Below are 16,452 nucleotides of genomic sequence, written 5' to 3'. Positions count from 1 at the left end.
GTTTCTCTCATTTAACTGCTAGTAGTTGATTACGAGTGAACGATGGTCCCAAGGTATCGATTCTACTATTCCAATTCTATCGTGGCAAAACACTATCTCTGTACTTCGTATTCAGGTCTAGTCTTGGTATAAATTCAGGCACGATAATAAACTAACGTCGCACACATACATCTTGCACATATGTATTCGTTTTAAAATTCTCTATGCTACTCATGACTGGTCTCTTAATTACTCTAACGGTATTAATCCTTAGATGTGAAGGCTCTGAAAAATCTCGAGCACGTAACAAAGTATCGAACGACCAAGTAAACTATTTTCTCGTCAAGGCGATCTATAAAGGCCAATCTGTTGCAAACCTCGACACCTTGTGTCTCGGATAACTAGGCGAAGTAACGAGGACACAACGCATCATACCGCGTCGCTGACACGCGTAAGCAAGTTACACGTTGATCGAGTGCTATATATGCCACTAACAAACCAAGTATCGGTTTTACAACGACGTTTGAGTCAGCGATCTGCAGACTTATCGTTTGAAAAGACCTGACTCGACTATGCTCGCGGATGCATACACATCGTTTCGATTCACGTATTTTTCACAGATATGGAAAACAATGGTTACGGCTGTATGTATTATCTAACTAGACTAACGTCGCTTAGAAGACGAAACGAATCGCCTAGTGCGCGCATCCGCGCTCTCTGAGAACTTTGGAAGAGCGAGGCAATTATCTACTTTTAGCACGAAAAACGCACAAGTGAATATTCTTTGAACGAATAAATGTATCGATACATAGACACGACCTATTTTCCACTGTTTTTCGGTTCTGCGTTATCTAACATGCCTCGTTACAATACTTTATCTTCAACGAAGACTCGTACAATCTTATTTTGCCGTTCGAATTCTTATCGGATTAAACATATAATATGTACATGGTCAAATTACAAAATGTGACAAAAGTCGGCGTTACAACGCAATTTGATCGTTGCTCACTCGGGCGACAGCGTACGTGTCACGTTTTACGTTCGACCTTTCTTTCCGCCTCTCTTTCCTTTCTTTTCTTTTCTTGTCTTCTTTGACGTAACTTCATTGTGAATCTGTGCGAGGTCTCAACTTCGCTCTCGCTGTTACCAAAAGGTTGCTCGGTGGTTCCGTCGTCCGTTGCGACTGTTCCAGCTGAAAAACCAAAATTTTACTCCTCTAATAATACCAGTACCTTCAAACGAAGTCCTTACTTTTCTCCTCTTCGAATATAAAAGATGTAAAGCAGTTTCTTTTTAAATACCAGACGCGTTAAAATTGATAATTAAGGACAAACTCTAAGTTAATTCGTAATCGCAACGAACAAAATTGGACTTGAAGAACTCTATTCTCGTAGAAAGGAAAGAAAAGTAACAATGAACGTATAGTTGATCAATAACTCTACTATTTAACTGGAAAATACCTCTATGTATCTTGTCACGGATTTATAGGACCTTTTTCAATTTACCAAATAATCGTAAGGAAGATAGAGAAACAAAGGAAGAAAAGAGGGATTAATTAAGGACAAACTCTAAGTTAATTCGTAATTGCAACAAGATTGGACTTAAAGAACTCTATTCTCGTAGAAAGGAAAGAAAAATAACAATGAACGTATAGTTGATTAATAACTCTACTATTTCTCTATGTGTCTTGTCACGGATTTATAGGAGCTTTTTCAATTTACCAAATAACCATAAGGAAGATAGAGAAACAAAGGAAGAAAAGAGGGATTAATTAAGGACAAACTCTAAGTTAATTCGTAATCGCAACGAGCAAAATTGGACTTAAAGAACTCTATTCTCGTAGAAAGGAAAGAAAAGTAACAATGAACGTATAGTTGATCAATAACTCTACTATTTAACTGGAAAATACCTCTATGTATCTTGTCACGGATTTATAGGACCTTTTTCAATTTACCAAATAATCGTAAGGAAGATAGAGAAACAAAGGAAGAAAAGAGGGAGAAACACTGACTGCCATCTCGATGTGCTTCGCTCTTTGCTCGATGGCCCTTTGTAAGGCGGTTCTTGGATCGTCTTTGTAATTCTCTTCCCGATTCCTTTCAGCCTCTCTCCTGGAGGCAGCTTCCCTCTGCTTCTCGAGTGCTCGCTGCAGCTCGCTCTTCTGATTCAGCACGTTTTTGCCGCTGAAAGAAAGTGAAAACCGATGCGGTTAGCTAATTACGCGCGGCAAGCGTGCCTCGTCGCCTCGTGGTTGGTGGGCCTCGCGTGAAAATTGCCACGATGAGAAAAACGCGCGCCAACAACCTTTCAATTGAATAGCGGCCCTGCTTAAACCGTAAAAGTGCCTGGGAATGAGTCACAGCCACGGACACGTACATAATGTACGTGTATACATGTATCGCATAGGCCTAGAACGCATACGCCAGCAGGAAACGATTTTCTCGATGATAGGCGTGCGAAGTGTATGCCATCGACAGCCACGCGTCTCTCTCTCCCTTCGCCGCGTTATTTAAAAGCATAAAATAAAAATACACCGCCATTCAAAAGTTGGCGAACGCTCGCCTATTTTGTTTTAAGATACAAATCTTTGACTGTAGAACTTTACTTCTAGGAATTTATCCGATCAATACGTGGCGTTTGTTCCATCGAACTTTCTACGATGGTAATAATCTATCGACTTTTCCCTCTATTTGTGATTTTTAATTCGCAGCACAGCAGCTGCTGTTCGACCGATGCGGACTCAGCTACGAGATTTCTCTATTAAATCAGACGCTAATTAAAATCGCCATAGAATAAACGAGGTCCGTGTAAACGGAACTCTATCACGAGTTGCGAAATTACGCATAAATTGTGTACCTTTATCCTTTATCAGACAAAATATTGAATATCGCGTTATGACATTAGTGAAATTTATTTTTAATGCCTGATACAGGATAAATTGAATTTTTTAACGTGCAAATCAAGCAAAGTGTGCAGATTTTTATAAACGACGGCTATAGGAAAAAGGAATTTTGTTTACAGGTGCTGCTATCAGGTATTATCGACACAGGCCTTACAGGGTGCGCCGTTAGAATCCGGACAAAAGAAGTTTTGTGCAGAAAGTTGTTTATTTAAGTCAATACACAAAAACACATGAAAATGTTGTTATATCTCATTTAAAGGGTCCTTGCTGAGAACTTTTATTCTATGTAACCACCCTCTGCCTCTATGACCTGCTCTATTCTTGCTCTAAAGCGCGAGCACGCTGACTTCAACTGGTCGCGTTTAATTGTCGCGAATTCTGACTCGATAGCAGCTCGTAGGGAGTTGACGTTGGGGTGCCTGCATTTATTAGTTTGTCTCTCGATAACGCCCCACACGTAATAGTCCAATGGGTTTAGGTCGGGACTGTTAGGAGCAGCTTCGTGTTTTAACGAACACAGAATCAAATGACAACGGGCAAATCTTTTAAGCTTGGCGGCCTCGGAGAGCATCTGACGGACTTTGAGAACGTAGGAGGCATATCTAAGATCCTCTTGAGCTATTCGACGGACAATCGTTTCACTCACCCCCAAGACGGAGGCTAATTTTCGGAGAGAAGTTCCCGGATCTTCCAAAATCATGTCTTGGGCCCTTTGAATAATTTCTGGCGTCCTTGTTGATTTTTCCCTAACCTGAACTTTTCTCGCCGGAGAAGGAGAACCCTTCTCGAACCACTCTGAGGCTGCGTATCTCTTAGCAATGTCGTATACCGTCGATCTTGGGTAGCTAAAGAATTTTATAATTTCGACCGGCGTTCTCCCGGCGCGAAGACTTTCTATAATCGCCGCTCTTCTATCGTATTCCGGGTTTTGCTTAACGAGTTCTGTCATTTTGAGGTTATAGAAGACTTATTGACATATTTAACTAACTTCAGAGTCAATCAGCACAAACATCTGAATTCTAATATGGTGGGAACTACAAATTGAATTCTGTCCGAATTCTAACGGCGCACCCTGTAGAGACGAGGCTGTTGGATTTTAGAAGAAGCTTACACTTTCTGATTGAATAATAATTCCCTGCGGAGGTCCTTATGGTTGCTGGAGGTGAGGTAAGGGTTGTACGGTTTTCTCGGTAAGATTAAGCCATCTGGTCCCATGTGAGGAGCAGGTGGAGGAGGGGGTGGTACACCCAATACCGGTGCCATTTTTTGTCCTAGAAAAAGAAAAAGAAATGCAAAACACATGGTTAAACGTTATCGCAGAGGAAAATATCTTACGTATTGAAAAATCTCGCTCGATTAACACCATGACGATCGATGACTTTAGTTTGAAATCTAACGTTTACGTGGAAAACTAAGAAAACGTAATCCAAGTTACGTTTATTGGAAAAAATACGATAACTTGGGATATTTGAAAGGTAAAAGGGTACAACTACCTAATAACTAAAGAAACGATAAATAAGATGATAGTGAACACTCACACGACGTCAACGCAGCAGCATCAGTCGTCATAGTGTTAAAGAGCAGATAAAGTGGCGAAAGAAATACACAAATCGCGCCAAGTGTTTACAAATTGCTAGGTGTTTAATTTAACCAGTTAGCAAGTTTTTTCTTGCTCAAGTTACGATCTCTTTGAAAAAGTGTGTACCTGATAAAACGTGTGGTGAAAAGTAATGACGATGACGAGTATACTCGACGAACGCAGAGTACGTGTGGCTGTTACGATATCGAATTAAGTTGCAACGAAACGACTGTTTTATCTTTTAATTTCGTTGCTGACAGGGCTGGTCGTAACGCAAGATACTGCCACTTCTTCGTGACGAGTGTGCTCGTCAAAAACAGCAAACTGGCTAATTTCATTAGAAATTCGTTTCGTCGATCGAAAACGTCACTCTTATCGTTTTACGTAATGTTTCGAAAAATGGAAACGTCTCAACGTGTGATGTTTACAGGCCAGTTTTGATGGTACAGACGTACGACGACAACGTGTAAACGGAAGGGAAGATACTTGAAAGACATCGCGGCGTATGTGCAAACGTATTAAACGTACGATCGATCGAAGAAGAAGGCTGTTGGACGCGCGAAGAATCGCAGCGAAAAGGAAGGAAAGACGAGGATGGCGGGAGAGAGAAGACGGAAGATCGTAGTCTCTAGAAAACAGTTTAATTCGACGACAAACTGAAGCGCGACGAATGATAATGAATTTTTGCAGTCAGTTTTTTATTCACCCTCCAACAAAGCGATTCTCTCCCTCACGTAACCCTCCTCGCACATCGCGTCGGATCGCACTGAAGCATTTCCGGCCAAGAACCGTATCAAACAGCCAACTTCTATATACTTTTGCGTAGGGCTTCGCGTACCTGCTAATCGGATAGAGTACGCGGAGCAGACCGCCACGTACCTGTCTTTTATGTCCACAATGTGACGCAAACAATGTGCTTTTTATCACGTTAAACCGAATTCTCCGGTTGAACGGAACGTGTCACACTGTACTTGCAAACTACCGTGTACCGAAGACGTGTTCTCGTTGGCTAAACATTCTGCCAACGTTCTTCGATTTTCTCGCGAATTTCTTGCTCGCCACATAGACGTTCGACAATTTTTAGCGAATTTTCATGACATTTCGAATTGCTTTCCAAGTCGCTCTTTTCCAAGATTTTACAGCGTCCATCTATTTTTCCCATTTCATCGTACGCTTCTATTGGTGGTAATTTATTAGGCGCTTGTCATCAAATTAAATGAAACCTCTTGGAAACTACACCGATCAATCTCGCTTTTCGTAAACGTGAATTTTATCATTGAGACGCATTTGAACGAGTGTCGACGTACAATGACAGGATCAACGTTCGATTTCCAAGAGACCAATCGCCTAACTTTGTAAATTCATTTTTCGCAATCAAGTTCCAAGATTGCCAGTTCGTTTACAGAGTTAATCGATGCTGCTTGCGAACTCGTCGTTTATCGGATATCTTCGTACGAAGATGAGTATCAACGACGATCGCAGCTTTAACGCGAGCAAATATGTGCCTACGTACTTACAGTGTACATAGAAGAAATATGTTCGGAGAACTATGTTTCGCGAACATGTCTTCGAACAGCGTGCAAACAGATTGGAAAAGCGACGAACCCATTCGACCAAATTCACAAATACCAGCGAAGACGCGCCGCGATATGGCACTTTGACGATCGCCTTGAAAATTGTTGTACGTAGAAAGCGTCGTAGTTGCAATTTTGAACATTTACCGGAGAGGAGATTTCTCGATTTAAATTCACGAAATTTCTTCGCGCGACCTTATCCCGTAAATTGTTCCGTAAATTATCCTTACACCGCAAATGTTCTGGTAGAGTTCGTGGAATTTTCGCTCGTTTTGGAATTTTTACGCTTGCCCGAAGCAACAGCCATCCTAGAAACACTCAGAATGAACGTCAGTAGGAGGAAAGCTATCGCCTAGCCAGTGTGATTTATGTCCAGCTGGAACACATCTTTCTTCCGGTATTTTCTTCTCTTACGACCTAGAGAATTCCCGAAACCTGTTTCCTATCGTTTGTCCATTTAATCGCCGTGAAGATCTGCTCTTTCACGATGATCCAACCATGTTCCGAGTTACGCGCTGCAAAAATAACACCTCGGTTTCGTAATAATTCGCGTCTACTACCTTTACGTTACCATGTAGCACGTTCTGTCTAATTGGAAACGCTGAATATTTGGAAAGATACCGGACGATAGGGAAGAATGTTTCGGACGAAAGTGGCACAGTATCGAGGCGGACGTACCGCGCTTTTATCTGTCTCTTCCTTGCGACTACTACTAGAAAAACGTCTATAAAGGCTATATGAAAATTTCCCAATGGATAGCTCCATTTTCTTCTTTTTGTTACATATTCTCGTAGTCGACACTGGGACGTTTTCAAAACGCCACAGATTCGTCTTTCCTACCGTTCGTTATCGAGCTGCGAGGTTTAAAATTCCACGTGCCGGTGGCAGTCACATCGACATACACCACAGGCACATGCAAATATATTTTCCACGATGCTACTGTCGGTGTATGACTTTGCCGAAACACGGTTTTCTAACGTTTGCGAGACGATCAGACAGTTTCGAGCACAAAGTTTTTGCTAATTAACTTAGGTATTGCTCTGTCGAATTTGAAAATCTACATCTCGGTGGCGATACGAGTTTCTGGAGTCTGGAAGACGTCCAAGTGTCGGCTACAAGGATGTGTAATAAAAAATGAAAGTTTCGCTTAGAAATGTTAACACCACCTTAACATGATGTTTCCAGGTCATCGCATAGACAGACAGATAAGACCTTAGAATTTTCTCCTGAAAGTTAGCTCTTCGTAGATATTTTTCCAGATGCTTGAACGTCCAAGCCAAATAGTATGTAACATCAATTTGAGGCGGTTGTTGAACGTGTCGATTCGTTTAATAAAGAGACGAGTGATAAAATTGTAATAGTCGACTATATCAAAATCACTGTAAGTATTAGGTCGTCCGAAAAGTTTCTTTCGTTCCATAAGGAAATAATGGATGCACATTTTCTATTTTATATTGTTTTATCGAATTACGTACGATCCATTTTGTTCTATCAAGATAAAGATCACAACGTTTGATATATTAGGTTTCATGTTTGTATAAAGATGCGTCGTTGCAAAAGACGTGTCTGTAAAAGAAAGAAACTTTCCGGACGACCTAATACAAGTACAGAAATGGTGTACATTGGTCGTAATCGTCGCTATGTATACGCGTTAGGTTTATAAATATTCATCAAACATATAAAAACATAAAAGAAAACATATAAAATATTCATCATAAATATTCTATCTTAATCCATTTTTTGTTATGCTAAATCCTCTTTCGCTATAGAAATCGACGCTGAATTGAACGAGCTGTGCGCCAGACGCACCGATCGATTCCATAAATTGAAAAGCAGAGAAACACGATGACAACGATGTCGGAAACGTTATTCCACCAAATTATATTTCGAGATTTATCGCTAGATTCTACGATTTTCGATTGTTCCTAGCTCCTTCTAGTCCTTGCTGTTACTGTTCTAAGTACTTACAACCTTGTGGCAAACTATTGCTCGGTCCTCAACGAGTTAGGCAAACGAATCGTTCAAAATTCTTCCAACAAGAACGTTTCCGTTCTCCTTAACCAGTTAGCTGTTGCGACCTCTTTCAAAACTTTGAAAAGCGCCTAAAATGTGTCGTTTAATGATACTCGACGAGTATACTAGTCGAACACAGAGGACGCGTGCCTGTGGATTTTGTAAATACAACCTGTTATGGTCAATGATCTATGTACCATTATTCATACCTTCAATAAACCTAAGGAGCCACCATAAACTTAATCTTTTTAACTTGAAGGAATCTATAATCCTGTAAGTGTTTTCGGTTTATGGATGGTCCTTAGAACTGTCCTTAGGTTTATTGTGTGCTCTTACAAATTACAGAGAAAGCGGGTAGTTACCTGACAGGAAAAGCTAATTTTTCCCATGAACAATGTCACCCACGAGCCACGTTTGTAGGAGGCTTCCTCGTCCTATCTTCGTTCATTAACGTTGGCTATAACCAATGGACATCGCGGATCGTTTTCTAACGAAAAGTGTGAGCAACGAATCCGCTTTCTTCGTTCAAAAAGCACACCCATACCGAACTTTCCTCCGTAATAACACGAGAGCGGACAGTGAGTGAAGGCTCGGTTGGCAAACATTCAAAAGTCCGGCAGCAAATCGAAAGGACATAAGCTCGTCAACAGTCAAACACTAATTCGGAAAGAGTCAAACACCAACTCGGAAGGAATCAACAGTAAAACACCAACTTGAAAAGAGTCAAACACCAACTCGGAAAGAGTCAAACACCAACTCGGAAAAAATCAACAGTAAAACACCAACTTGAAAAGAGTCAAACACTAACTCGAAGAGTCAAACACCAACTCGGAAAGAGTCAATATTAAAACACCAACTCAGAAAGAGTCAAACACCAACTCGGAAAGAGTCAAACACCAAGTCGGAAAGAGTCAAACACCAACTCGGAAAGAGTCAACATTAAAACACCAACTCGAAAAGAGTCAAACACTAACTCAGAAAGAGTCAAACACCAACTAGGAAAGAGTCAAACACCAACTCGGAAAGAGTCAAACACCAACTCGGAAAGAGTCAAACACCAAGTCGGAAAGAGTCAAACACCAAGTCGGAAAGAGTCAAACACCAAGTCGGAAAGAGTCAAACACCAACTCGGAAAGAGTCAAACACCAACTCGGAAAGAGTCAAACACCAACTCGGAAAGAGTCAACATTAAAACACCAACTCGAAAAGAGTGAAACACTAACTCAGAAAGAGTCAAACACCAACTCGGAAAGAGTCAAACACCAACTCGGAAAGAGTCAAACACCAACTCGGAAAGAGTCAAACACCAACTCGGAAAGAGTCAACATTAAAACACCAACTCGAAAAGAGTCAAACACCAACTCGGAAAGAGTCAACATTAAAACGCCAACTCGAAAAGAGTCAAACACTAACTCAGAAAGAGTCAAACACCAACTCGGAAAGAGTCAAACACCAAGTCGGAAAGAGTCAAACACCAAGTCGGAAAGAGTCAAACACCAAGTCGGAAAGAGTCAAACACCAACTCGGAAAGAGTCAAACACCAACTCGGAAAGAGTCAACATTAAAACGCCAACTCGAAAAGAGTCAAACACTAACTCAGAAAGAGTCAAACACCAACTCGGAAAGAGTCAAACACCAAGTCGGAAAGAGTCAAACACCAAGTCGGAAAGAGTCAAACACCAAGTCGGAAAGAGTCAAACACCAACTCGGAAAGAGTCAAACACCAACTCGGAAAGAGTCAACATTAAAACACCAACTCGAAAAGAGTGAAACACTAACTCAGAAAGAGTCAAACACCAACTCGAAAAGAGTGAAACACTAACTCAGAAAGAGTCAAACACCAACTCGGAAAGAGTCAAACACCAACTCGGAAAGAGTCAACATTAAAACACCAACTCGAAAAGAGTCAAACACCAACTCGGAAAGAGTCAACATTAAAACACCAACTCGAAAAGAGTCAAACACCAACTCGGAAAGAGTCAACATTAAAACACCAACTCGGAAAGAGTCAAACACCAACTCGAAAAGAATGAAAACTTAGTCAACACTAGACAAGTTGACAATACCTATACGAGTCGAACACTTTGAACCTGATTGTAAAAGACATTACAATTGGACATCGTAGCCTAATTCACAAGTATCTCCGAACATTTATATAATCAGTGGAATCAACTGTTGGAAATAAAATATATATTATAACCTGTTAACCGCAGTGTTATACTAACTCAACCACCCCTATTATCCCAACAGAAATAAGGTGATCGATCTGTTCGTGGCGTCGATTATTGTAATCGTAACGGGAATTTACAACTCCCGTTGACGCGCTTCGTCGCGATCGCGTCTCTCTGCGATTGGTCGACTAAACACCACCTAATGACAAAATCCGCAATCACTTAGTTACCACCCCAATAGAATCAAGTAACAACGAAACGACTGTTTGTTTTATTTCTTAATTTTTTCACCGCGATTATTAAATTGCAATTTAAGCAACAAATTCTAACTACTCTTTACACATGACGAGTATACTCGTGAAAAACGCCTAACTGGTTAAGTAGCATGGGAAGAAAGCAGCTACGGGGACAATCATAACAAAAGACCGGCGAGGAATGGCGAGGAATGGCGAGGAATGGTGCGGCACCGTTCGACGACGTAATGTCGCGGGTATTGCGCAATTAACGCGTGCCTTTTCCCTTTTTTTTCCTTCGATCGTCGCGTGGGCGCGTGGGAGCTTACCGGATGATCTCGCGCGAGCACGCTATTGGCATACTAAAAAATGCAGGATCGCGCACGCAGCGAAGAAGGTTTCAAAAGTGAGTCACGGTCCGCTTACGTGAGTGCAGCCGTCTGCCACGCGCGACTTGCTAAAAATTAACACGACGATATCCTTGAAACGCCTGTACATTTATTTTATACGCAACAAATGGCTATACTGTTGCAATACAATATACCGTGCCTAATCTTCGTAAATTTCCTCGACGAGTTTTCATGTACTCGCGTAAATGTCGGAAAGCCACTGCAAGTCGCCGTCCTTCAGACGTTTCTATTGCGGATTTTTTCATTACCACTTAATGACAAAATCCGCAATTATTTAGTTGCCAACCCAATACATCGAGTCGTGTCTTCGAGATAAAAGTTCACGCGCAAAGTTTTGTCTTCCTAATTAATTCCAAGGGCGGTTAATTCGATCTTAATTTAATTCGTCTAGTAGTCAGAACGAAACGCAGATATAGGAAAATCGTGAAATAATTTCGCGTCTAACGAGCTGCGATTCGCGAGAGAACGAAAAAAGAAGAAAGCAGGAGGGTTCGAACTCTCGCGACTGATCGAACCGCGCGGTTTTGATCGAATTCGTGCTACCAACGAGCGGATCCTTTGTGGATTCGCTGAATTAGGTTCCTCGCGAGGCATCGTCGTCGATTACCATAAACCACGGAACCGCTTCCAGCGAGAGCTGCCAAGAAACGAAAGTAAAATCCAACATCTCGTAAAATCGTTTTCTACTCTGTACTTCGTTCTCCGTCGAGTTTTTTCCTTTTTTTCCCAGCGACCCGAGAAAAACAACCTGCCAACCCAGGTGATTGTTCTCGAATTATCAGTCGGCTACCGATTTCTATACTCGACTTGGATGTTGCGGACTTTCCTAACGTCTGTCGACGATTTGTCAACGATCCAGTCGCACAGATTCCGAGAACGCGGCGATTTTCGTTCGGAAATCGATTATACAGTTTACGTGGACGTAAATAGCGCGTGATCGCTGTCAACCCGGAACCGTAAACGTAAAGCGTTCGATTTCGCAACGCGGAAACGGTTCTACGCGAATAATCGAACCGCTTTTGTCGATCTATCGCCCCCCTTTCTATACTTGTCCCGTTTCTCAACAATCTCATAGCAGTAGCTTCGATCGCCCCGAAGAAACATTAAACGCAAACAAGGAAACGTTAGAAATCGACAGAAAAGAAGGTAGCGCGACTGGTTCGATTCCTCTTCCAATTTACATAGCAAACCGCTTCCTTTCGTTCGTATAAATTCATCGATCGTCGACTAACTTTGACAAATTGATCAAACAGATGCTAACATCCGATAATAATAATTTCTATCGATTAAAAACACGAACATCGAAAGGACACGTTACTTTCGCGATAATCGTCTAACTTTACGCGATCCTCGTTTGCCAATTACCATCGTTTCTAATCGCTAAAGAAATTCCCTCTCAGCCTGTGTCGTTGCATCGACGAAAAAATCAGAGAAAACTGCAGGTTGTTCTTGTCCTTGATAGATTCAGATAAGCGGAATTCCAGAAGAAAGTAACAACGCTGGTATATCTGGTTGGAGCGCGTCAACCTAACGCTACAGGATTGTCGAGCGAATCGCAAAACAGCAAAGCGGAGCGAGTTATCTCGAAACTGAACGCGTTGCAAACACGCGTATATCGTTAACAAATTTGGAACGCGATTAATTGTTTATCGAAAGTGACTGGTTCGCAACGATCGATCGATTCGTCGAATCCAGACACCGTGGCCGCTGCCTTTTCACAGATTTGGTGCGTCTGGGCTGGTTGGAAGATCGGCTGTAGATAGGCGAGGGCTGTGCAAGGGGCAAGGGTGAATGCAGCGGTGGGGGAAAATAAAAATGTAGAGACCCGGTCAGGATGTAATTTTGAGGCAGATGTGCGGGTACGAGAGGGAGATCATTGCACCGCGAGCAAGGAGCAGCTGAAGTAGCGTGAGAAAATGCGGCGACCGCTCCAGCGGACGATAATGACCGAAGGGCAAAGTCAGGGCCGTAACCGCTTGCCGGATTTGCCGAGAACCGCCGACAAAACCGTGACCTCCGCCCCTCCCACTTATTTTCCAATTGCGTAACGATGCTCTTTTCGTCTTCTCTTCGAGCGAACGACGGAAGACACCGTGAAATTAATTTTTCTATCGTTACGCAGGCAACGAAACGAGCCATGATCATCGCGGCAAGTTCATCCGCTTGTTCCTTCCATTCCAGAGGAATTTCTTCTGCAAGAAATCAGGAAATTTTGTAAGCTCGATATCTCGAAAGCGATTTGAAATTGGTCGCGCGTGCCACGGGTTATCGAATTCGTGTTGAATCTGCGTTATCGAACGATGCGAAGAAAAACACGCGGCTTCGTTTCAGAAGACTTCCACTTGAAAACTTGGCTTCTGTATCTCGGCAAATAACAACGCGAACGAGGAAAAAATCATCCTTGTCGAAAATGCGAAGATTATACATCGTATCGCGTATAATCTCCGCATACGAAATTTTTGTACGTGCCATAAATAATACGCGCTGGGAAGTATAGCTGTGCAGAGTTACCAAGGAAGCTCCGTACGTATAAAGACAGAAAAAATGTACATGTACATATATAAAGTTATAATATAAATGTACCTGATCAAAGCCTGGAAAGCCGACTTAATTTTTCAAAAATTTCTTTTCCTTCTTTCTGCGATCGATAAAGGAACGATATTCGCGTGGAAGAAGGAGAAGAAAATACAACATAGAAGCCGCAAATAAAATTATCGAATCGTAGGATCCGGCGCATCCTTCATTTAGGGTTGCAACCGTTGGCAGGAGCATAATGCAATTGGGGGATCGTACGAGCGGTCGTTCTTTTCACCGCGGGATTTGGTCAATGAAACCAAAGCGCACCGACGCTCCTCGCCTATCCTATGGTTCCAACGGTGCCGCTTTTTACAGCCAGTTAGGGCTACTTATAGGAATAAAAGAGCCTGTATCGTAATAAACGACGACAATAAGAAACAGAAAGGAGTACGAAGAGATGCGTCGATGACGCGCGTGACTCACCGTTTGTTAAACCGTCGCAGCTGTCCGTATCGTTGCTCAGTCCGTTATCGATCACCTGAAAACACGTACACTTGATTAACGGACGAAAGGATACAGTTATCGACGAAAAAAATTCGCATTCTCCGCGCGTTCCGCACGGAGAGCTCCGCTAAGCTGGTTGCATGCTAATTCATGTTCCACTAACGAGGATAATCGCGCTTTCCACGACGGAAATTTCCTCCGCGAATTTTCCGCGTAATTCGAGCGTCACGAGAGACGAAAAAATTGCCAGGGGCACGAGAGATCGCTAAGATACGAGTTTCTGTCCGATTTCTCGACTCCTCTGTAGGAGAAGCCAGCTTGCTATTGTTCTCGTCCTTTGGACCAATCCTCCGCGATAACGTCAGCTTTACCTCGTTTTGATAAATTAACGCTCCTAGCGTGATACTCTTTGTGAAAAAAGAAGAGAAGAAAAATGAGAGCACCGAGATGCTTGTCTCTTCGAATATGTTAGCTCGTACGTTACTCCTCCTCTGGAACGTTAAGCGTACTTTTCACAGGCGCGTTATTTTCGATGCGATTAGGCATTGCGATTCGTGCAAACTACTTTCTTCGTACGAATCAGCGATACATGTGACACGCATCGAACGTGCAAAGTGTCTTTTAATTTGAAGATACGATCGAGGAAAATTCGTCGAAAACATAGAACAAGTTCTTCTTATATCAGGTTTTATTCCCAAAAATATTTACTTTCATCGCTATGGGACTATGATTTTTCTGATACCATCGAAACTTACTGGAAGAAACGTTATAAATAACATACTAAATACTTTGAAGTGGCCGTCGTAAATGAAAGTGCGCGTCACATTCTAATATACCTTTTAATAATAATTTAAAAATACTTGAGTGTACAAACCAGTCGTAAATAACATTCGTTAACATCTATCCTCGTGAAATTCGGCGTTAAACGCGTGCTTAACGCAATGCATTTAAAACGAGTATTTTCGGGAACAGAGGCTCGTACGAAAAAAGATTTTACTCTTTGTCCGCGACTGACTTTTTCGTCTTTTCTCTTTCATGTTTCTGATGTTAAATCACCAGTTACACGATACTCCACAGTACGACGAGATAGCGTATTCGTTTATGGCTTCGACCTGCATGTGCTACGAGGCTATTTGCCTTCGCGAAGGAAGAATCGAAAGTCTAATCCTCGTCGAGGCACGTTACACCGTTTCTCTCGCGACCCGTCATCGATGATTTCTCCGCGATATCAGCGTCGTCGCTGCGAATTGCAGCGAATTAGTTTGCTTGGTAATTGCGGCAAAACGCGAATCCAACCTTTTGCCATCGATTAAGCATCTGTTTCGTACTGTTATTTTTTCAAACTCGTTGAAAGGTTAAAAGTCGAGGAATATTTGACATATCGGCAACGAAACTGAAATTTACGCCAAGCAGAACTTGAAAGCTTACGTCGTTCTAAACTATTACGAGTTGAACATCATCGCACCTGGTGCGATTATTTTGGCTACTTCGATCGCATGATATTACGCTATCGTCGATACGATTGCACATACATCCGCTGATCCTTTTTTTTTTTTTTAATCATCTCGGTTACTTAAACACCAACGAACTTTCATTATCGCCTTAGATCTTGCCTGTCTCATTGCTGCCGCGTTTATTTTACAAGTTATTAATTCCTGGTAATTAAATTCTATTCAGGTACTTCGTTATTATTTAGTAATTACGTATTAACGATAACCATTCCTAGTTATTACGTTCTCGGTAATTGTAATTACCAATTTTTAATTATATAGTTTTAACAACGATAGTTCATTCACTGGCTCGTGTAACTTTTCACTTTTCGTATTGTTAATGAGTTTTTCTCGCCGATGGAATGAAATTAATTAAAATAAAGATAAAGCGAACGGCGGTTTCAAGTTTCAAGGCGGTTTTAACATTTTTTGGTCCACGATATCTACGGTTTCTGCTTATCGCGGCAACTTCCGCTTCCGATATCAGCGTTGGATAACGAGCTCGTCCAAAGGAAAACCATACAACGACGAACACGCGAGTTGCTCATCAATTTTTCAATATTAAGAGTCTTCCATACGATGATGAAATAGTTTACGTAAATAGCAGTCGTTTAATTAACGGCTCGCGCTGTGTATCGATCTATGAAACTGGGCTACACCGGAAGCGAGGTGTTTCGTATTTTCAACAATAAAAACCTGTTATAGTGTCGTTCGAACGAGAGACAGAAGTGAGTGAAAGCGGGCGGAAGTATAAAGAACAATCGAAAGTGTAAGAATATTAAAAGCATAATCGCGAGTTTCATCACGTTATTAAATATTATAACACGGTTGCTCGATCGGTCTTCCAGATCTTATCGTCGAATGCCAAAATGCGAACCTAACGGAAACTTCAGCTACAAAGTTTAGCGCATTTCTTAATCGAATTGCCGAATTAACAGTCATCCGTACGATTTTACTTTTCCAAGTTAGTTGGTAGAATCGTTTCTCTCGGAAGCTCGGGTCAGGCATCTTAACTTGACTTTACTAGAACTACCACATCAGCCAAATTGACTGGCTTTACAATTTTATTTTAAAATTCCT

The 16,452-nt window shown here is 41.8% G+C and overlaps 1 protein-coding gene across 2 annotated transcripts in view; it reads right to left on the bottom strand.

The window, feature by feature from the left end:
- Positions 1 to 7: 7 nt before the first annotated feature.
- Positions 8 to 16,452, bottom strand: part of LOC132914244 (uncharacterized) — a 45,118-nt gene continuing 28,673 nt past the window's right edge. For both annotated transcript variants that reach the window (XM_060973199.1, XM_060973189.1), the window contains 4 exons: positions 13,862 to 13,916; positions 3,993 to 4,152; positions 1,991 to 2,162; positions 8 to 1,171 (listed from right to left, as the gene is read on the bottom strand). In XM_060973199.1, the coding sequence (XP_060829182.1) occupies positions 1,082 to 1,171; positions 1,991 to 2,162; positions 3,993 to 4,152; positions 13,862 to 13,916 (477 nt within the window). In that variant the 3' untranslated portion in view covers positions 8 to 1,081. The remainder of the gene's footprint in view (positions 1,172 to 1,990; positions 2,163 to 3,992; positions 4,153 to 13,861; positions 13,917 to 16,452) is intronic.

Source organism: Bombus pascuorum, chromosome 1, assembly GCF_905332965.1.
Source record: "Bombus pascuorum chromosome 1, iyBomPasc1.1, whole genome shotgun sequence".
NCBI lineage: Eukaryota > Metazoa > Arthropoda > Insecta > Hymenoptera > Apidae > Bombus > Bombus pascuorum.
The sequence above is the reverse complement of the archived record's forward strand: the minus strand, read 5'-3'. Positions and strand labels throughout refer to the sequence as shown.